The sequence below is a fragment of the Anthonomus grandis genome, chromosome 6 (genome assembly GCF_022605725.1).
Source record: "Anthonomus grandis grandis chromosome 6, icAntGran1.3, whole genome shotgun sequence".
NCBI lineage: Eukaryota > Metazoa > Arthropoda > Insecta > Coleoptera > Curculionidae > Anthonomus > Anthonomus grandis.
Window position 1 is genome coordinate 29,048,126 of NC_065551.1, and position 23,813 is coordinate 29,071,938.

Sequence of the window (23,813 nt, forward strand, 5' to 3'; positions counted from 1 at the left end):
TTTTACAATAAAAAATTGGAAATTTTTCATGATATTTTATATTCCATATATTTTTTAATAGTTTTGTTCAGTCAAGCACTAGATTCATCAGCTTGTCTGTGTCTATAGTCACATTTAGCAATATTCCCCCAAAATACGTTTTTTTTTCGTTAATGCCTAAAATTTATAACTATTAATTATTGAAAGCTGATAGGTGCGGTTTGCTATAATTATTATTTTGTATAAAAATATATAATTTTATTTCCAACAAGGATGTAAAAAATTAAGTGTTTTGGATTATTTTACATCCTGGCAAGTTAGTATACTGCTGCGTTCACTCTTGAAATCCTGTCGGCTTCACAAAAATTTAGAGAAAGTCTTGAGTATTGTAACTAGTTATAAAATTAAGGAAAATTTTGTAACTCGTTACCTCGTGAAGATGGTAACATTGTCGTGGAAAGACGTCTGCAGTTATAAACCATTAAAATGATAAAAGCTGCTTTATTTGAAGTCAAAGGTTCTTGTCCTCCGAAAATGAAATTAAAGACAGTTTATAAATCGATTTTTTTATTAAACGTAAACTTAAAAAACAGCGTTAATTATCACAACGAGTTTTCGAAAAATAACTGAAACGTAACTAGGAACATTTAAACTAAAATAAACAATATAACAGTCTTTTAAATAAAAGTAAATATACTTATGCCTTAATAGACACCACATTTACTTCTTTGGCTAGCAGTCCATCGAATTCACCGATGATCATGATGCGCGCCTATTCGATCACCTTAAACTAGTAATGGTGGCATAACTATGGGACGTGATAGTTGCACTTGGTGGGGAAATTATCGTGCTGGAACCGCTTCCCAACGATGTGTTTATTTTAATAATCTGTAAGAAAGGGTAAAATGAGTTATTGACGCTATATATCTAAGGCCCGCGGAGCATTTCATTTCTGATTAAACACTTTCAGTTCTCGAACACAGACCGGCGTGACAGTAATTTGAAAAATATTAGCATACGAACTGATAGTTTGAAATTATTATGGTGTACTATTAACTCAAATCCTTATGCACTTAGTCAACATTGTGAATTGAGTCTGTCGATACTATTGACTAGCAAATTGAAAAAACTGAATATATCCACAACACCTAATAATTTTTTCCATAACCTAAACTAAAATATTTCAAGAAAATTACGCTATACAGATTTACCGGGGTTTCAGATTTTGTCTTCGGTTGTCATAGATTGAATTAAATATCTGTTGCAAAAAGATCGTGCAAAAATTTATAAATAAGACCTCTTGTTTAAACTTGCCATTTGTCCAAAGGAGCGTCTCGCCGCAACAATAAAATTTGGATCGACTAAGATTCTTATTTTTTTTTTGTAAGTAGTAGTCCATTCTCGAAGTGGAGTGGCTATAATATAGCGGGTTGGGAAGGGCGGGAAGACTTTTCTCTACAAATGAAAATGCCAATCTTTTTTCAAAAGTTATGCATTTCATCAATAAAGAGGCCGAGACATCGACAATAATTCCTACCATGTAGTGGGCTCTGCTCATCAAACAAAAAACCCTCTACATTACACTTAAAGCCCAGAACAAAAGTCTTATCAACATTGAATACAAGCTGATTGCAGATGCACCACTCTTTAAATTTGTGAAGATCCTCTACTATGAGAGATCTGACTACTTTTTGATGTTTGTTATGCCACAGAATTGTAGTATCATCGGCAAACTGAACCACTAGTCCATGCAGTGATAGAGAGCTTAAGTCATTAACGTATATTAAAAATAAAATAGGACCAACACTGACCCTTGAGATACACCACATTTAAGATGTGCTATCCCTGACGAAAATCCAGATGCAACCACCCTCTGGGTGCGACCAGACAGGTATGACTTCAACCACCCCGCAAGCCGCTCAAGAACCTTGGAGAGGGTAGACAAAATTGATATGGGGCGGAAGTTAGAGGGTCGGTCCAAGCTACCACCCTTATGAAGAGTGATAATCATAGCTTCCTTTAAACAGGATGGGAACTCGCCCTGAAGAAATGACTGATTGATTGCCCAAACCAAAGCATCTAAACCGCTCGCAGGCAGAAGTGACAGCAGACGTGAAGAGATACCATTGGAACCCGAAGACCTATGATTCTTCAAGCACTGAATTGTTTCAAGCACCTCGATGGCATCTACAAGGTGGAAAAAGAATGATTGGTTGATAGCATTCCGATTAAGATACTGCAATGGATCGCCGTCACTGGGAACTGCTTCCAGTAACTTCTCAGCAATATTAGAAAAATAGTCATTGTAATCATCGGGCCCCAAGTCCGATTCAACCAACCGCCGACGAGAAGACTGCCTACATTCGTTAATGATTAACCAACTTTCCTTCTGTCTGTTACCGGACGAATCTAAGCGCTCATTGTAATACAGTTCCTTTCTGACTTTTATCAGATGCCTATAAATTTTCCGATAATCCTGAAAATAAGACCTGATGAATTGATTGTCAATAGATTTGCGAAGTCTTGTTAAGAAGTAACTTGTAAAAGATCCATGGTTTTCGTCTCTTGGATTTAAGTCTAACCAAGGAAAAGCAGATATTTATTTTATCACGTAATGTATAATAAAAGGAAGAAAATGGTTGTGGAGCAGCCCTAATTGCATTCCAGTTAACAGACGAAATGGATTGAGAAAATAAATTCAAATTGTTCCCACTAAACACTCTTCCAATGCGGCGGCCAGATTTGTTTTTAAAGTCACCAGGGAATTGGACATGAAAAACAATATTTATGATAATTCTTATCATTCATGAATTTTATGAAATTTTTAATTTTTTGTTCCACCACTTTCCCTTTGCAATTATTTAGCATTTTCATCAAAGCATCATCCGTCATATTCCGATCTTTATAATTTTGGCTTTTAAAAGTTTTGTTTTTAAACCTATGGCATATATTTGATTTTAATCTGTAAGTTTTAATAAACATGATCCCTTTAATCAAAACTAAACTTGAATCTGTTCGACAATGTATGGAAACTCAATCGACATATTTTGTGGATTATTTTTGATATAATGCACAAAGAATCTTATAGACTTATTGAATCTTGTATATAATGCAATTGCTAAACGCTATACCAAATTGTTATGAGGGAATGCGTATTGAAGAAAACAATGACAACTTTAAAAGGTAGGAAGTAAAAAATAAACATGTGGAAAAACGTATTTTGTCCAGTACAAAGTATCTTGCAATGATGAATCAATGGATTGCTGGATCCCTGAAGGATATATCGGACTGATTATTACTGTAGGAAAAAGAATGCTGAGACAAAATTTATCTATTATATTCACTGTCCTCCTTTTAAACAAATTGATTATTGATCTCAGATACTATTGGCTTCATCCAATAAACTTGTAATAATTTGTATTTGTACAAACCAGGAAAAAAAATCTGTTAAAGTTATTCCAAGATCCCTAATAGAACTAAGAAAATCCTAATCTTCACTAAATTTGTCCTTCCTAGCCTATTGATCATTCGAATTGAGGAAAACTTTGGCTAGGACAGTCACGGAAAGACACCTCCGATTACCTTAGGTCAAGTTCCCTTTCAAGGTTCGCATTTCCATTTATAATGCTACCACGAAAATACTAAAGATCAAAGGTTTAAAAGTGACATATATGGTTGAAGGATCCAAAACCCGCAAAAATCAAAGTTCCCCAATTTTCTTGGGATAGCCCTTATAAGATCCTAAAGACCATTAGAATCTAAAAACCACAAGACCAGATTCATTCATTTGGATCGACTTTGATCAAGGGTCTAACACAGATGCGCAGGCCAAGCTAATGCAACTGCAGCTTGATATGAATGTTAAGCCACAGGAATTCATGCCGTACCATTAGAAGAATCAATACAGTGTGACACATAAAGTTTAACAAGTTCTCTTTACCAGTTCTTCGAACGACAAAAACAATAAATAGTACAGGAATAATAAATCTAAACAAGGCGCGAGGTCTTTGCAAACGTAGGAGTAATATTGACAGTTCTCGCACTTAATATGAGATTGCGTACTAAAATGTGGGATGCTCTGGTACCTGATTGTTGCCTGGACGCAACGGAGAATCAAGAGACATCATTATATAATATATTGATAAACCAACTATATAGAGAATCAACAGTTTTATCGAGCATAAAAAGTAAAGAATCTAATGATCAGAAAATCACTGTTTATCAAATTAGTAGAAGAAATAAAGTATTGCTAAAGACCAAGGATTTATTAGAACCTATGTTTAAATGAACTTTCCACCTTATTTCTATTCTATACTATGTTTTCTCCAAACTAAATATATTTATTAGAAAATGTAATTACAAGTAATATTTAACATTCTGTAACTAAAATACTGAGAATAGAAAGCTAAAACCTTTCCAAGTAAAAAATTATAAATTTCCATTAAGTAGCTTTAGGTTGGCGAGCCAGTGTGACATATAAATTGCCGAGAAATTTAGATCGTTGAAATAAATCACTAAACCAAATAGTAGTTAATTTTAAGTATTTTAAGAAGCCTTAACTATTGTTTTGTTGCCCTCTAATTAGTAATACATTTTGGAAATTAATTCGTGTTTTAATTCAACAATATCAGAAAAAGAATATTACATGGTCCGGCACTCGAAGTGTAACCAACTTCAGACCGTTCGCATAGCTGACGCACTGGTATCAGCTGTCTCGAAATTTGCTAAATGATAGCTCGGAGTGTTGTTTAGAAGAGAACGAAAGCATTTTGCCAAAAGTGAACCAAAAAAGTGATATGGAAGAATGGATTTCAAACGTAACAGTGTAATTGCTTTATATTTAGTTGCAAAATCACATCCAGCTATTGTGCGTGAGCTAAAACACCTTTATGTGAACAAATTTTATGTTTATCTTTAACTCGTTATATGGTTTTCAAAAGAAAGAACTGCAACGTCACTTAAGAAGCTTCAAGAAGTGAAAAAGTGGCTTGAGGGAAATCCCCGACGAAGTGCCAATCAAATGGCAGAAGAACGGAAAATATCCGACCATAGCATCCGATACATACTGAAAAATTAGCTCAAGGTCAAGCCTTACAATATCCAAAAAGCGCATGATCTCGCAGCAACAAGTTAGACTTCAAATAGTGAAAGAGTGGCTTCGTGTTTGGCCTAAACCGGTCGATTTCCGAATCGTGTTTGCTGACAAGAACATTTTCCTAATTGAGCAATTCGTAAACTATCTAAACGATAGGGTTTACTTAACTGGCTGTTCATATGAGAGTTTGAGTCATCGGTTGGCCACCAGAAGACAGCACCCGCCGCAGATAATAGTTTGGGCCGCTGTAATCGCAGATGGGCGCTGTCTAGTCGTTTTCTTTGAGCCTAGCATCAAGTTAAATGAGAAATATTATCGATAAAGCATTCTGGATGCTACTTTAAAGGTGTGGGTAGACAAACATTTCAGTGGCAGACCATAGATATTCCAACAGAACTCGGCACCGTCTCACAAAGTTCGAAAGAACCAAGAATGGCTGAAAAGCAACTTTCCGAACTTCCTTACGACCACACAATAGCTCTCGAATTCACCAGACGCGAATCTAATAGATTATTCTCTTTAAGCCGTTTTCAAGAGGAAGGTCCGAACTAAAAGATACACCAGTCTCGCGCTGAAGAAAGCCATAGCCGCAATTGTGGCCAAAAATAGCGGCAAACACATTTGAGCAACTTGCGATTCGTTTTTGCACCATCTTAAGGCCATAGTCAAGGCAAAAGGTGAATTGCTTCCGAATTTTGTATCATTTTAACGCATTTTGTACAAAAGAAATATTGGAAACCGAATGTATGGCCTTCCTAATTGGTTACACATTAAATAACATGACTTGGCCACTAAATTAAATTACATTAACTTGGTATAATAATTCAACTGCCTCACTTTCACCATCTTACTATCATTTTTCATTGAATAATTAATTAAACCAACAAGATTTACCTTTTTTAATGGCGGTCCCAATTCCATTTCCATCGAGACTTTTCTTTTATTGTCAATCCTTGGTTCTCGCTCCGGTACGAATACCCGTAACAGAGATCGGGGGTTTTTAGGCTGCAATAAAGAAACTCTTTACTACTCATCAACAATAAGTCTTCCTTGTAGATTTACCTGGACAGGTGTACTACTAACACTTCCACTAGGGGACAGATCATCATCATTAATCACTATAGTCTCGGTTGATCCCAAGCGATGTGGTCTAATTTTTAGAATATCATTAACTATTCGCGCCTCGATGTTTCTCCGATGTGCAGGCAGATCCTTGATCATTACAAACACCCTTTTTATATTGGCTATTACTTCTGCCTCTTTAGAGTGAATTTGTGCGGACAAGTTAATGCGTTTGTGTTCTTGCAGTTTTATTTGTTCCCTTGCCTAAAATTTAAATAAGAAAATTTTAAGTCAAGTATGTTAAAAAATTGCAAAATTATGATTTGAAGAAATATCACGTCGAAAATTCCGAGTCGTAACGTTTTCTCTGTTTCATGCAAAGTGTATGTAACATTCTAATCAAAATCCACTTACCCGCTCTAATATATTCTTCACGTTATAATTGACTTTATCTTTAGGATCCATTCCTGAAACTTCCGCTAATTCTTCAATCCTTTTGGCAATGTAGGCCTCTGCTCGCTTGATAAACAATTGACCAATTTCCTCTTTGGTCATATTTAAATTCTTCCTGCAGAATTGATCGGTAAGGTCGTTGATGTTGTATGTGCCAAAAAACCCACAAATCTAAAAAAGGTTCTCTCAATAATTACAAATCTCGTAAAACAAGGTAAAGCAGCGGCTTACACAATGGCCATTTAAATGTTCAGAATTGATTGGTTGGTTTTCCTTAAGGTCTATTTGGACCAGTACTATCACCTGAATTTTGAAACTTGCCGGTACAGGTTGAAGTAGCTGGTTAAAACGTCTAAAATAGGTTTAATTATTGGTGATTAATTTAAAAAAAAAAATGGATTGTACTTACTCTTGCAGAAAATCCCTGGCTTTATCAGCATTTTCAAACACAAGAACCTTTTTTTCCAATGGCCATGATACTTCTAAAGTGTCTTTTGTTTGGAAGGCGCCCAAGTAACCAAAATGTGGAATATTAGTAATAATAAACCTAAAAAAAGAAGATTATTGAGTTTTTTTAAATTGTCCAAGGTTCTCACTACAAAATTCCGCCAACATTTTTAACTAATTTGTTTCTAACCAGCATTTTTCTTTTAATTAGTAATCATTTTACAGAAATAAATAAAAATTATTGGAGTGAAGTCAAAATAAGTATAGGAATGTGCCGATGTTTTGACTTTTATAAATTAATTCAATTTTTAAATCAAATACTTAATTTCAAAAAGCATAATCATAATAAGCAGTTTTTAAAGAAATTTTACCGGAAAATTCATATTAATGAGTAATAAATTTTTGAGGTGGCGAAACTTTGGGCCGACAGGATAATCTGCAGAATAATGGAATTGACGCAAATAAAAAAGTTTTAAGTCTTCGTCCACTTATATTTTACTTAAATTCAAAAGGTGTTAAGTATCCGACGTTGTCTCGAACATATGGATATTCATTTTCAGTGGTTCAAAGTATATAAAGAAGGGAAATAGCAACGTCCATCTAAATAATCTACTCACTTCATTGCCTTAATAGTAGAGACAAATTATAAATTAAAAATGTACAAACGATTGGTAACCTATAGACTGGTGTTAAAAGGCTTTCGGGTTACCATCGGGGTATATCATTAAATAACGTTTCTTTTCTCCCTAAATATGTCATAACATAATATCCACCTTCCTTTTTATTTTCATTGTTCAGTCTCTATTAAATTCAAATTCAAAGTTTTATTGTCTAACAGGAAACAAATCTATAGTAAGACAATTATTGCAATATTTACATATAATACAATAAATTCAGTAATGTAACAACTAACAGTTTAATTCTTTCTGATACAACAGATTTGAAATAGTTCAGTCCTGCTAAACAGATCAACATCCATAACTCATATCCGAAGATCATCGACCCAGTTGCATGTTTTATAACGGGCTTTTTTCTTTGTTAAATTGATGCCACTTTTTCTTCTTGTATGGATGTAGGGAACAGCAAAATTCAAAGCTGATAACAGATCTGAATCATCAATTTGTTGTCGCATATTTAAAATAAAAACACCATAAACAGCAGATTGCTGAAGAGATAGTGGATCAAACCTTCAATTTGTAGAATTTTGGTTAATCTGATTCTAGCCTGTGAATATGCAATGCATAATTAGGAAACCATGATAAAGAAGCATACAGTAGGCGTGATTTTACTAGGGAATTACAAGAAGCTACTTGAAGTATTAGAAAATATTTCCGTTAATCTTATAACGAAGCCTAAGGTCTTTAAAGAGGATCTTATGACGGTATCTATATGTATTGAAGGTGAGCTTTTTGTCAACACAAACCCTCACGAACAGAGTCACAATTTGGAATTATGGTATCATTTATTAGGAAGTGAATCTCATCCTTGAGCAAGAAAATTGACATAAGTGGAAGTCTGTTAACTTTGCATATTCATAAAACCTATCAAGGTCTATGCGAGACCATGCAGTTATACAACAAGAGGATGGAACGAAAACATGCCTCACTGTATGGCACTACTTGAAGCAATGTAGTTCGATGTGTCCTCTCTCAAGTCCACAAATTGTGGTCTATCTACTAAGTAGGAAATGAGAAACTCTACTAGATGTTCATGAAAACCCATTTTATAAAGTTTGCTCCTCGGTCCAATCTGTCAAAGACCCAAGCAAAATCTGTGTGGATTACATCAAGTTGGTATTTGCAGTTTATAGGCTCATATGCGTTCTGCAAAAATAATGTTAAATTAGTGATTGTTGCAACAACAACATGCTAATTAGGTAAAATGGGATGTTTAGTTTGGTAAAATAGGTTGCTATAGATGCAGGTCCCAAAGACTTTAGGAAAGTTGGACAAAATGGAGATTGAGCGATATTTCTCCACCATTGACTTAAAGACAGGGCAAATTTTTACTTGTTTCCAGACATTGGAAAAAGTGATTGTATGTAGTGGCAAATTAAATATAGCAATAGAAAGATGTTAAGCATCCTCTGGGACATTGAAACACTACCATCACCAGTCCATGAGGGATTAGCAAGTAATAGAATGCAATGAAGCAGATGGATTAACTTGGATAGATATTGCTACCATCTATCTATAAGTTAAAAAATATCAAGTACTTAAAACTTTTGTATTTAAGTAATATATAAGAGGAGAACTTACCTGTTAAATTCTGTAGGAGTTCTTGGCTTCGAACTCTTTATAATAACTTTCTGTCCATACTGATAAATTACTTGTCCATCCGAGCGTGACAAGTTGTCCATGGCACAGCTAGGATTAGCCGCAGGTAATATTTCAACTTTCGTTTCATTCGTGGACTTTAACCTTTTCGAAGCTAAATTATTCACTGATCCCGATGCTTCTGGTTCATCTTCTGCGGTAAGGTCGATGGTTTCCTTCAAATATCGCTTAGGTTTCTGTTGATCCGGGCGCTCGTGCATCCAATGTCCACATTTCGTACTACCCTCACCGGTCATTCTGTTATACGCTTCGAAACTTATCAGTGACCTATTGATGTACTTTAACGTACTAATATCCTCCTCGAAGTGATTTAAGAAATATGGCCCAATAAACACTCTGTCCGAGTACTTTGGACTGACGTATATACCGTACATGTTGTGGTTATAGCTTCGCCTGATGGCTAAATTTCGAATAATTAAAGTTTTCTGCGCTTCTTTAGCAATTTCGGTTAACTTCATTAGATCCAGATAGCTTATTGAATATTTAATCTTATTAAAGAACAAATAGGCAAAGTCTTCTTTCAAAAAAATCATGCGCCATTTAGCAACTTTGTAAACTTCGGGGAGACCTACCCACATGTACAGACTATCAGTGTGGTCATCATGAAGTCCATCCTCCACCAGTTCTCTCAATTTGAATTGGCATTTTAATAAAAACAAGTAACTTATTTCATTTTTTAAGTTTTTGTGTTTAATTTCTGTTATATCTTCAACTTCCTTCAAATCATTTGGTATCAATGAATTTTTCTCTTCATAGGGCTTAGACTTGTTGGCATCTTGCGTGCATAAACCACGTACTTCAAAATGACCGGGAAATGATTCTACTAAAAGGAATGAGAGGAAATTCGATTTGTATTTGGAAGACAAGGATCCGGCGTGCAGCCATTTAATAAGATTACGCACGTTTTCCGACTGGGCCATCAGCACAGGATCTTTGCCTCTTAATGGAGCCTCAAATATTTCCTGATAGTACTTTTCAATATCCATTATTCTGCTGATTGTAGTAATTTTCTTTCCCACGCCTAACATTAATCGTAAAGGTATCTCTAGGACACAATATACATTTATAGTTTGCAAAGTAAAACCTTTTAACAAAGCATTCCATGGTAATATTCGAGCATAGGAGTCAGTGGTCCAAGTTTTGTTGGTAATTTTCTTGAGCCAATCGAAATCTTTAACGATAATTTCACCCTTAAATACTGGTTGAATTTTATTTTTCTCCGAGGAGACTTGTACTCTTTCATTGCCATTATCGACTGCATTTTCCTCGTCTCGCTTTTCCAAATATCGTTTCCTTTGGTGTTTTTTATTAAGCTTTATAATTTCTTCTATCAACATGGCTCTTTGGTCTAAAATGTATTTTTTCAAAGTATCCGCGTCGTTCATATTTTCTGAGTTCATTTCTTGATATCTTAGTATATCCGCTTGTGTTGCACGGTGAATAAAATCATTTGCGGTAGCTCCTTCTCCATATACGTTTCTTATGTAATATTTTTTGTTTACTCTTAAAGTTCGCGCAGAGTGATTGGGTATTGTATCTTCTTGGAGCGAATTGCTCCCTTCATTTATTTTGAACGATTCTTCGATTTTTTGCCTTTTTGGAGTGTCAGAAGAAAATAGAAAATCGTCACTAAGGATTTTTGACTTCCTACCCCGCCGAGCTTTAATAGCTGTATTTCCTTCTATTTTAGATGGTTTTACTTTCGGTAACCACTCTTCTTCATCCCAATTGCTAGTGGAATGTAGATGCTTTATCTCCGGTTTCTTATTGTTTGCTTTATTTTCCACTCTACAAGTGGCAAGGCCCTTGCAATGACAACTATATAAGTTATGTATCAAGCAGTAAGGCTCTATTTCCGAAAAGTCCCAATTTTCTACTAAAACATCGCAAGGTTTAAGAATATATTGCTTCTTCTTTATCCGCTCCTTATTGACATTATCATCTTCAAAAAAACCAGTGTACTTTTTAGGAGCTTTAGCGGCCCGTCGAGGTTTATTTGCTATACCCACAACAATAGTTTTATCATTAGCACAAATAATAGTTTGGGTAAATTCTTTTTCCTCTTTGGCCAAGTATTTTTTCGCTTCGTCTTCTATTCTATTCACAGTATCCGTTGATAAAAGCTCCAAGTCATTGGATAATGATAAACTTGGCTCCGAAATAGTCGTTATTTTACTTTTTTCTTTCGGACATACGCATCCAAACATGCACTTGACTTTTCGACAATGCAGATTTTTTAATAACGTTTCGCCGCATAAAGATTTACAAACACATCCGAATTTGCAATGAGGTTTAAGGCAGTTTTCTACCTCTGCCGATTCCTTCACTTCCATGCTGACTACTTTACAGCTAAGCCTCATTAGTTCTCTGTTCATGGTTTTTGATAATTTTTTCTTGGTGTGATGACCTTTGCCGGCAAACTTAATTGGAGAAGGACTATCACAGATAGTGTCCCTCACTTCATCCTCTTTTATTAGAGCGGGTGCAAGTTCTTTAACTTCTACGTAGTTTAAAAGACCGTCTATTATCTTATGAACCTCCTCGGTTATACTTGATTCACATAAATCTTTATTCAAGCTTCCGCAATGTTGTGGTAACGTTATGCCTGGTTTGTCGTCAGGAATCCTTTTCCGCACCAGTAAACTATCTTGGCGATTTTCGTATTGAAGGGTAAACTGAAATATGTTTAAGTTCTCGTCTGGTTTACGTTCTAGAGCTGATAAAGCAAATTCAACTTGATCCTTAGTTATGTCTCCATTCCAATGATTGACAATAGATAAAAGATTGGGATGCACAGGTTTACCAGTTTCTGGCATTATATTTAAAACTACTGTTGGTAATGGTTTTAGTTCACTTCTCCATTGAGCATAGTCATTTTGCAGTAGATATTTTTTACATAAAGGACCAGGGCGATATTTAACAGGTGTAGTTTCTTTTTTGTGCAATTCGGTTAATAACGACGGCTTCCTGGGTCTTGGAGGTATCTGAACTTCTGCAGGCGCTGTGGACTGAATAGAGGCAATGCATTTTCCTAACGTTTTGCTACGAAGAAATACTTTTTTATCTTTGAATAATACGTAACTCCTTTTCTGCAGTTTTTCCCGAGCTTTTTGTTTTTTCAAGCGTCTTTCCTCCAATTTTCGTTTTTTCTCCAAAATTCTCCGTTTTTCAGCCAACGTTTTTGGTTTATACTTTGGTTCTCCTTTTGATTTGTCCGATTCTTCTTCTTTAACTTCGTTGTGGTATGGTACAACCGGTGCCGTAAAATAATCTTTCTGAAGGCCCTCTTCCGCATCGCATTTTGGAATTTTGTAACTAACGTTCAGTTTAGAATCTGTCAAAAATTCATCTAAGGTGTTGCTAACAAATGGATTATCAGATTTTACTGCTAGTCGTGACGACTTTATTGCATTAGCATCATTCAATTGTCCTTCGGGTTGCTTGGTTTGCGTTTCTGCAAAGTTATTTGGTATGTCTAAGGGGACAATTGTTTTAGCAGAAATGACGGACTTCTTTACTGAAAACAAATTTGCATTAGATTTAATAAAATCGTCAATACTGGATGTAGTATTCAAAGAATCCTGTCTTTGCTCTTTCAGCTTCTTTTTTCTGATAATCTTTCTCAGCTCCTGAAATGCTTCTGGAACCGTATCATCCTCAGTTTCAGCTTTGGCACTTTCATCAACAATACGCATTTGTTCACCAGTTGTTACTGGTGATTCTTGTGGCTTTTCAGATATTAATTCTAAACGTTTATCTATTTCAGAATTCTGTTTTACTTTTAAATCCTGAGATGCATCTATTTTCTTAATTTCAGCCTCTTTATCCACACTTAAATTTGCAGAATCCAAGAAAGTTTCAGCAGTGGGACGATGGAAAACATTCTTAACTTCATTTTGAATTTCAGTGTCATCAACCTCTGGTAGTGGGGACGTCGTTTGGAATATATTCATTTTCCTTTTAGTTCTTAAATTACTTAATTGCAGTTTTAGTTGTTCGCGTATATCTTCAACGTTAATTTGCGCGTTATCATTATCAGAACCTTCGTCGAAACTTGGAGTTTCTTTTTCAATTTCCGAAACTGCTTCGAGACTCGTTTCACCTCTTTGCTCATCTTCCGAAAGTTGGGGAGCACTAACCTGCTCACTAAAATTTAACGATTTATTATCTAATGTATTTAACACTTCAGAAGAATCCTCTAATGGCACATCCGGAACCTGCAGGTTATCGAAATCCTGCACAATACAACCTGCTGGTTCAAATAAGTCAGATGGGAGTTCACTTTCTACAACTACGTTTAAACTTTTCTCGGCTTCTGGAGTGTATGAATTATTGTCAATTATGTCTTCTTTTAGAGTCGACTTCTCGGTATTAATTAACAGCGTTTCAGGGTTGATTTCTTGCATTTTATTACACTCATCTAAAGCATCGGCAGGCGAGTCTTCAGGCTGACTCACATAAGGTTCTACAGATTCATTAGCAGAATCTGTAAGTAAGTCTAATTTTTCAGGAGGCGAATCTTCATTGAAGCTATATTCACAAGCTTCCTGAATTTCATTAGTTGATTCCTCGTCCTCCTTGTCACTCTCATTTTCAATAAATTCTATCTCGATTACGTTAGTTATAGAATTAACTGAATCCTGAGGTTCTAATACACTAGAATTACTTGCGGTGCTATAGAAAGTATCTATCTGCTTAAGAACATCATCAATGCAAGGCTGCTCTGTAGGCAATTGATGGAGGTCTAAGCTGTTACTATGGATATGGTCAGAAATATTTCCTTCAACGATATTTGTCTTGGAGGTATGTGAGTCTTTAGAACTACTGTCCAAGTCGTCTATATTTATTTGCTCATTTTGCTTAGCCTCTGCGTTTGAAGTAGAACTTGTTTCATTTGTCACTATGGATTCCAGTTCCTTTAAACTAATGGAATCTTCCGTGTTACTTTCATTTTCAATAGAGTCTTCAGTCGTATCCTTTAAACTGATCTCATTTTCATCCGATTCAATAAAAACGTATTCGATATTAGGCAAATCAATTTTTTTAAAGCATTCAGTTTCTTTAATAGGGTCAATTTGCGTATGACCCTCTTCTTCTTGAGTAAGTTCCTGCATACCTGTAGAATTTTCTTTATCTTGTGCATTTTGCTCAATGTCTTGAACTTTAGCATCATTAGTAAGCTTACTTAATGTACTGTCCTCTTCATCTAACTCCTCCTGACTACCTTGAAGTACCTCATCTTTAGCAACCTCTGTATTTTCAAGTTCACATTCATTCAACTGATTTATTGTATCTATTTCGGAATGTTCATTATTTGGCTCAATGTCTTGAATTTTAGCATCATTAGTAAGCTTACTTAATGTACTGTCCTCTTCATCTAACTCCTCCTGACTACCTTGAAGTACCTCATCTTTAGCAACCTCTGTATTTTCAGGTTCACATTCATTTAACTTATTTATTGCATCTATTTCGGAATGTTCATTATTTGGCATCGATGTTTCATTATCTACTTCTGGTGCCTCAGCGTTTTCTGATGGACATTCTTGGTATAGTTCACAATCTTTTATACCATCATCTAATTCTAGTAATAAGAAATCTTCTTTTAAATCTGAATTATTTTCAGTTCCGCATTCGGTCATTTTCTTTGTCAAAGGCTGCTCTGTGTGTTCTTCTAAAGTATTTTTTGTACCTTCTAAATGTTTTGTATCATTAGTACTGATTAATGTTTCGTCGTTATTACTAGTCTCGTCAGATTTAGCCTCTTCTTTTAGGGAAGTATCATCAGTAGTCTCTGAATCGTTTATGTCTGGTTTAGGAGATAAACTTTCAAGCAAATTCGCGCTTAATGTATTTTCTTTTGACTTTTCGAGGTTATTAGTAGATCCTGCCTGAATAATACATTCAGATGTACTGTTTAAGGATTCTGTAGCTATATTGGCTTTTGAAGACATATCTTGCGCCAAGCTCACTATATCTTCTGGATGATTACTGTGTAAAGAGTCCTCAAATTTACTTCCTGCTTCGTCGTTTGTTTCAGTAAATTGTTTCTCGTTATGAGACTCTTCAAAAATATCACCATATTCATTTTCAGGATCACTTAAGTCACTTAACTCTTGATCGTCAATGAGGTTTCCCATTTCAGTATTATCTTCAGATTCATCGTCACTTATGTCTATTATTTGGATAGCTTGTTCTTGCTTTTGAAAGTCTCCTTCAGATTCATCATCTGATAGTATGATAGTTTCATTTGGTGCATTAATATGGATTCGTTCTTCGTCTGTAATAGCCGAACTATCTAGCAAATCACGCAGAGTAATATTTTTCTGTTCGCATTGTCCCGCATTTGTTCCCGTTCCGGCCAAAAGGGAAAGTCGTTCGTTCAGACCTTCCGCGGTCCAATTATTTTGTTTGAGATACTTCTCAAATGGATCGGTGAGATCAATTGTTTCTGTCTCCATTTTATGCGATACCTGAAATTGTTGAATGTAATATTATTCTATTGTGGTTGCAACTTTTAGCATATAATATGATGGAGAGAATTTTTAGAAAAAAAAACCTAAGGCATGAAAGAACAAATAAAATCCCAATATTGTTTAATGTGTTGTGTAGTTGGACCAAATGCCAACTAGGAAAGTGTAGAAATATTCATCGAGTCAATGTGCTTAATAATGCACATCATCAATTTGTAACAACTATATTAATATTTAAACCCACTAACTTCCTGTTTTGCCTACGAAATGAATTGGAATTATTTGCGCATACTCTATTGAACACACTTATCGCGTAATTTCTGTCTTTTGGTAAATCAGAGGGAGACAATAGGGTTAAAATAAAACTCTATAAAAGATAAATTAAGGTTTTTTCATAAGGACTTTCCCACTGGCGATTCCTATGTTTCTAAGGTTATGTCATAGTTTGAATCACTGATGACATAAACTACCAAGACCAGCATGCATTCATTCATATAGGCATATGGCATACATTCTGTATTTTGTAAGGTAGCCATGAATATCCTGATAAGTTTCAATGACAAATAATGATGGGAAGAAGAGTATCCCAAATACTTTAAACCCTCTCTACAATCCTGTCTATAACTAGTTTTAACACGACTCTCACAACTTTACGTTGTACGAAACACTGGATCCAGATCTATATGTATGCAACCAAAAACCTTAAGGTAGACCTTCCAGATGCCTAAATCTATTCGACCCGTTTTAAGCAGTAGTTTATTAGGTACAAACTAATACTCAGTCATCTCAAAAGGTAATTGGGAACGTTGTCTGGAAAAACCCAATGAGTTGTAATGCACCATTATTCTTAAATCATCAGCAATGGCATCATTGGTTTAGATGCGAAAAGCAATGGGCAAGGAAATAAAGACTTTTAAATATGAATTTAAAAATTTCATATGAAGGTTAATGCCATGAAACTCTAGTATGATTCTTCGTTTTTAAATTTTTTGGCCCCAATCTAAGGAAGGCTAAAACGTCATTTGCCAACGTTGACATTATGTACATGAATTTTTATTTCTAAGACCATTGCCTTGAACAAAAATGTAAAAATTGGAGTTTGTTTTCGTTTTTACTAGGCAATTTTTTGACAAATTCCCGATGAAACATTTTAGATTATTTTATTTATTTAATACCTATTAACTAGATTATTTAACATACCTGATAATTACCCTGTTCTCTAAGTCTTTTATGTTCTTCAGTAGTTCTTTCGGGAGCTCATTTGGTCCGGTATAGTCTAAAATTATTAAACACGATAGTTCAATATATGCATAATTTGCTACAATAAACAACGTGAAATATTGTTAAACAGTAGAAATATTAATAATTGCAAGGATTTTCATAAACATTGTCTACCAAAGTGTACCAAATTAAAAAAATATTGTAACTTCAAAATCAGCCTATATAGAATTTAATTAGGGCCTAAAATTAAAAATCAAGACTTAATTTAGGTTTTTATGTTTGATTCTAAAACACTTATTGACAGAGTGACTTTACCTATTGTATTGTGTACTATAAGCGACCTCATTTTGAAGAAACAGTTAATTCAACATACATGTATTACATACACTCATATTAATGCAGACATACCAAATTTCTACTATAGAACGAAAAAACTGTAAGGAAAAGAACCACTTGAATTTCCATATACATTTTTAAAAAATCTTAACAATAACAGTAATATTGTATAAGTCCGCTTATTATTTACCATCATATCTCCAAATCTTAGCAAAAGTTAATGATAACAAAACATAGGACAGAAATAAATTAATTATAAAAAATATACAAAAACCTTAATTTTTATTCATATAAATCCATTTGTTTTATAGTCCACACATCTCCAAACCGCTCTGCATCTGCGCATATCCCGTTGCGAAATTTGCTTTGAGTAACATTTTTAACCATGTTTAATTATAAATAATAATGCAGTTACAAAACAAATAAAATGCATAAAATATACATATACTTTATTATTAAGTTTAAGTGTAAATAATTTTTTTAGTTTAAGTTAATTAATTTTATTTGAAACTATGTATAACTATAAAAAATTATGTAAAGCTCCTAGTAAAAAATTTCAGATTTCGGATTGTTTACTAATGTTAATACATCAAAAAATGTTTGCACACGTCAAATAGATTTAAAGTAAATTTAATGAGATACATACCTAAAATCTAAAATGCCTTTTGTCTTATATGGCAGCCTAGTAAGAAAATTGCATTTTTTTTTAAATCCAGAGATTTACAAATCTATGAGTTTTGAAATTAATTGACACAGATAAGAACACAAGTCTGAAAAAAGAAACTAAAGTAAAATATAAAAACAAATCTTTGGTATTCAGCAAATATACATATTATAGTACGACAACATAATATGTACATATTATTGTCACAGATTTACAGAATACTTGAAACTTGTAGACATTCTCAATTGATATAATATTATAGTAGTTTATGTATAAATCTTTCGTATTATATCTCCTAAGGAGATTGTATAGATAATTATTTCTTCCTTCCAGGATGCCACAAAATCGACAGATACTGTAGGTGTACCAAGAAAAAAAACTTTCTATTAGTTTTCTAATATTCTAAATTTTGACCATGAACCATTGGTTGTGGACTTATTCTAGGTCGATTACTAATCAGCATATATATGCCTATGTTCGTGTTCGTTTAGGTTTAAGCTCAATGTATATGATTGAAGCCATTCTTGTATTATATGCAGATTGTAACTTCTTTATTTCGTTCTTCCAGAGTACTTCATAATAGCTTCAGTAGCAAATAGTTTAATTCTAACTTTGAAATTGAGTTAATTTATAGAGGGGACAATGTGGGACCCAGTATGGATCCCTGAGGTAGTGACTACTAAGTCTGAACTTATTGTGCCGTACCACCCTTTAAGTATCTTGCTGCGTTTCAACTTACCACCCAACATATCATGGTCGTCAGTGTCAAATGCCTGTTGCAGGTCAAGAGACACCACTGCAAACTTTTTATCATGATCTATTTGATATTAAAGTTCTGGTATTACACTAACAATTGATGAATGTCTTGAGTTAATAACAGTCAAGGTTAATATTTCTCAAATATCTTGGGAAGCACTGAAATTTGACGGCATTGTTAGCATTTCCTTTACCGTCATCTTTGAAAATAGGTCGGACCTTAGCTATCCTAATTTTTTTAGAAACTTCCCTACTTGATAAAGATCATCCAGCCAAAAAAATATTATTGTCATAAAAGCAGGACCACTCTAATACATCCTCAGCTTGAGTACATGTACAGAAGAAAAGGGTAGAATGTTTTTCTGAGCAAAAGCCTGCCCACAGTCATGCCTGTATCCCAAGTCTGCAACAACCCCGGCTGGTCTCCTCTGAAGTTCAATATTATCTTGCTAAAACTGTAACGAAAACACCAAAATAAAATCTCACTATACAGGGTGAATCGTTAGGTCGTTTTATGAAAAAAGTTCCTATGAACGTATGTCGGGAGTTGCTTTGTTTCTGAGATACAGGGCGATGAAGGTTCAAACAAATTACGGTATTTTAAAAATACTATAACTATCCTTAAACCGATTTGGTTGAAATTTGGTGCAGTTATTTGAAGTTATAAGACGCTTATTTAGCTGTAACTAGATTGAAATTATTAGGTCCAGTGGCGTGTGAGTGGGCACCACATGCTTATTGTTGAGAAAAAAACAAGGCCAATAATGGTTTTGCAGTTTTTTATTTATTTTTGTATTTAAGCAACTAAAAATACACCTTTTTCGTATCTTATATTATCTTCATATCTGGCTTTGTTTTCGAAAAAAAAAATTTTAGGTATCTTTAACTCATTCTAAAAATTATCCATGGACGACAACATGAGATAAAAACCAATTAATTCGATAAACAATTTCGACCTTAAAGTAAATGAGCATAATGCCCACCTTCTGATAAAATACACGACTGCAAACGATTTGTCATTGAGTGTCTGACACGCTCAAAAATACCTGGAGTATCCCTTATGATATTGCAATTGACAATTATCCGATTCCTCAAGTCATTCACATCTAGAACAGGAGTTTTATAAACAAGAGCCTTCAGATGGTCCCATAAATAGTAATCCAGGGGATTCATATCAGGACTGCGAGCCGGCCAATTTTGAGCTCCTGCACGTCCAATCCAGCAATTAGGGTTTATGACGTCGAGATGCTGACGAGCAAGAACACTGAAATGAGCTGGAGCCCCGTCGTGCATAAACCACATGTTGACTCTTACTTGTAGGGGTACTTCTTCTAATAAAGTGGGTAAATGGTGTTGCAAGAAATCCGTGTAGGATTCACCTGTTAATCTTGCCGGTAAAAAAAATGGGTCAATTAGGTAGTCACCAATAATTCCTATACAAACGTTCAGCGAAAATTGTTGCTGAAAATGAGTTTCTCTAATAACGTGGGGATTTTCGTCGGCCCAAAAATGATCATTGCGGAAGTTCATAATAGCATCTCTTGAAAAATTTGCCTCGTCCGTAAATAAAATATTTGGTAGGAAATTATTATTGTGTGCCATCGTATGAATCAACCACCTGCAAAACATTAATCTTGGATGAAAACCCCGAGGCAGTAGAGCTTGTACACGCTGTTTGTGTTTCTTTTTAGAACTTTCCAAACGGTTTTTGAACTGACTTCAAGCTGCAGTGCAATCTTCCTGATACTATTGGAAGGATCTTCTTCTATCGCATCAAGTATAGCTTCTTCCAGTTCAGGCGTTAGAGTTTCTGGTCTTCCACCACCCATATTTTTATTAAAACTCCCAGTTTCACATAATCTTGCATGTAGTTTTCTAAATGTTTTTGCACATGGAATTACTCTGTTAGGATATCTGTCCTGGTAAATTCTTCGTGCTTCTTCCGCATTTCCATTTGCTAATCCATAAATAAAGTGCATGTCGGTCATTTCATGGTTAGTAAAATTATTCATGATGGAGTAATGAATCACTGCTAATTGACAGCTGAATTTTACTTATAGCAATTCTATCACTGTCAGCTGGTCTCCAAAGCAGGTAGGTACAAAGGAGGTACTTGAATGGACTTGCCAATTATTTGTCATAAGAAGCAATGTATTTGTTATTTTGTTGTGTTTCAAAAATCTGATAATAAAAATCGTAGAAGTTGAATGTTTATTATCATAGTAAACAAGACACAAGAGACCAAAAAGTTGTGCATTGGAGGGTGGACATTTTGCTCATGTACTTTAAGGTCGAAATTGTTTATCGAATTAATTGGTTTTTATTTCATGTTGTCGTCCATGGAGAATTTTTAGAATTTGTTAAAGATACTTAAAATTTTTTTTCTCGAAAACAAAGCCAGATATGAAGATAATAAGATAAGATACGAAAAAGTTGTATTTTTAGTTGCTTAAATACAAAAATAAATAAAAAGCTGCAAAACAATTAATTATTGGCCTTGTTTTTTTCTCAACAATAAGCATGTGGTGCCCACTGACACGCCACTGGACCTAATAATTTCTATTTACAGCTAAATAAGCATCTTATAACTTCAAATAACTGCACCAAATTTCAACCAAATCGGTTTAAGGATAGTTATAGTATTTTTAAAAAACCGATATTTTTTTGAACCTTCATCGCCCTGTATCTCAGAAACAAAGCAACTCCCGACATACGTTCATAGGAACTTTTTTTCATAAAACGACCTAACGATTCACCCAGTATAGTTTCGTACCGTAGTTAGGAAACACCCTGTATTACGCTTTTACTACCTTCCCCTACTTTATGAAAGTCGGTACGCCAATGAGTCTTTGAGCAAAGTGATGAAATATATTCACAGGTTTCTCTAATGTTAAAAATTAAGCTAAATCTTTGCGGAGAGAATTACAATTGATTTATTGATTACTTAAGTAATGATATTGATATAAATATGAAAAATAATTTCCAGCATTTTCTCCTGACCAATATAATGTCAAAAAAAATCCAATAATGTCAGATTGACAGTTTCCAAGATATAGCCGCGATTCACGCTTACTGAAACACCCTCTACATACGAAAATATAAACACATTTTCAAAAGAAAATTAAAAATAAACGTATTTCTATATATCTTTTGTTTTTACCCCGATATCCCCTAATCCTTCCGCACTGCATTCCACCCGTTCTATTCCATTTGCCTTTACTAGCCATGCTTAATAAATTCCAAACTACGATATATAATATAAAAATAAATAAATTGCTATTGAAAAAACATGCTATTATGCGAATTTAGTTATATGCATTTTAGCACGAAACTGAAATAAATTTTTTTTAACTGATATTAGAATAACTTTAATGAACATCAATACGAATATATAAACATATTCTCCAAAACAAAATAACAGTAAATTAAACATTATTTTCATTCCGCGTATCCCTTAATCCGCTCTGCTTCTGCACTACGTTCCGCCAATTCCGTTGCGTCTGCACACACAACGCGTGGGGCGTGTACCTAAGCTCTTGCCTCTATGTCATCTTACCCAACACATCAGACGATAGGCAGACAACATCACATAATATGTCGATAACCCCCGATCGCCCGACTACATAAAGGCAGAGAAAAAAAACATCAAAATGTGAAAATCACTTACCTAGTTAGAATTAGTATCAATATTGCGATAAACTCACGCAGCAAAACGATACAAACCTTTTAATTAATAAAATCGATAACAGTTGTAGTTTATCTATTTTCCCAAGCCCATGCTGCGCCCAAAGATAATCGAATATTATTAAACTACACACTGCGCATACATACCACATAATCCTTATGACGTCACGACACATACCGACGCCATTTTAAACACAAGCTTCACTTTATTTCAACTTAATTCTTAAATAAGTAGAATTATCAGTAGTGTCGTATCAAAAAGCACTAAAACTATCAGTAAAGTCGCCAAAATGAATAAATTAAACCAAAATAACTATTAAAAGTTTATAAAAAACGTGCAACGGCAACACAAACACGAACCGGCCGCCATATTGGATTTATCCGTTGGGCGTTGTCGCATGCTTTATATTAAAAAAAAAACCTCTTTTAACTGAATTTATTACCAAATAAAATCATATTCTACTGTTTTATTTTCAATTACTTTTAATTAATATCATGCCAAACAAGACGAAACGTTAAACGCGAAATGTTAACGTAAACGCGTGTACGAAGAGTACACTCCCGAAATACACCCGGCGTGGATTTAATAGAGGCCAACGCAATGTAATTCTTACCTATAATTCAGTCACTCATTATACAGTTCACAAATAAATCAATATAATTCACTTTTAAACGATCATCACAAGAGTTTTTTCACAGAATATTTATTGGTTTCGACCAGCGGCGGCCATATTCTCGTGTTTATGCCAGTTGACAGAAAGACAACATGGCCGCCATATAGGAAGTTTGCGCATTGGCCGACGTTGCCGGTTGAATTGTTGGATGCCAAAAAAATGACCAATTTAGGAAATTCATTCGAAAAAACGCTTATTGTTAATTATTTTTTGTTAAATTATGGTATTGAGGTCAAAATAGGACCATTTTTGTATTGGGTTTATCACATTTAATGGCGTGCAATGATCAATAAAAATAGATACATTTTACGTGCAAAGTTGAAATGGGGCAATTAATTCATCCAAAGAAAGTTTTTTTTTCATTATTATTAAAAAAAAATATATATATCATCATTAAAAAAATCCACTAATAACGTGCTAATAAAAATGAAAAATGGAGGGAGAACTGACCAGGTTGCCAGACTATCCAACAATGTTCCATTTGATTTATATTAACCGATTATTAACCTAAATTTATTGGTTAAATTGTATATATATAATTTAAACCTCATGCTAAAAAAATGCTTCCTCCATTCAAATCCACCGTTGCCAATTTGTGCTTTTCCAATGATAAAGTTTATGGCACTAACCAACATT

General features: G+C 34.3%; 1 protein-coding gene across 2 annotated transcripts; it reads right to left on the bottom strand.

The window, feature by feature from the left end:
• Positions 1-529: 529 nt before the first annotated feature.
• LOC126737163 (uncharacterized) lies at positions 530-23,241 on the bottom strand. 2 transcript variants are annotated; one of them, XM_050441925.1, is made up of 10 exons: positions 23,118-23,241; positions 17,043-17,118; positions 14,768-15,842; positions 9,295-14,596; positions 6,999-7,136; positions 6,821-6,941; positions 6,551-6,760; positions 6,137-6,400; positions 5,969-6,079; positions 530-867 (listed from the first exon to the last, which is right to left on the bottom strand). In XM_050441925.1, the coding sequence occupies exons 3-10, from the start codon at positions 15,828-15,830 to the stop codon at positions 760-762; spliced, it is 7,317 nt and encodes a 2,438-aa protein (XP_050297882.1). In that variant the 5' UTR covers positions 15,831-15,842; positions 17,043-17,118; positions 23,118-23,241; the 3' UTR covers positions 530-759. The 2 variants fall into 2 exon arrangements, with proteins under 2 accessions (XP_050297882.1, XP_050297881.1); XM_050441924.1 differs by having other exon boundaries at positions 9,295-15,842.
• Positions 23,242-23,813: the final 572 nt, after the last annotated feature.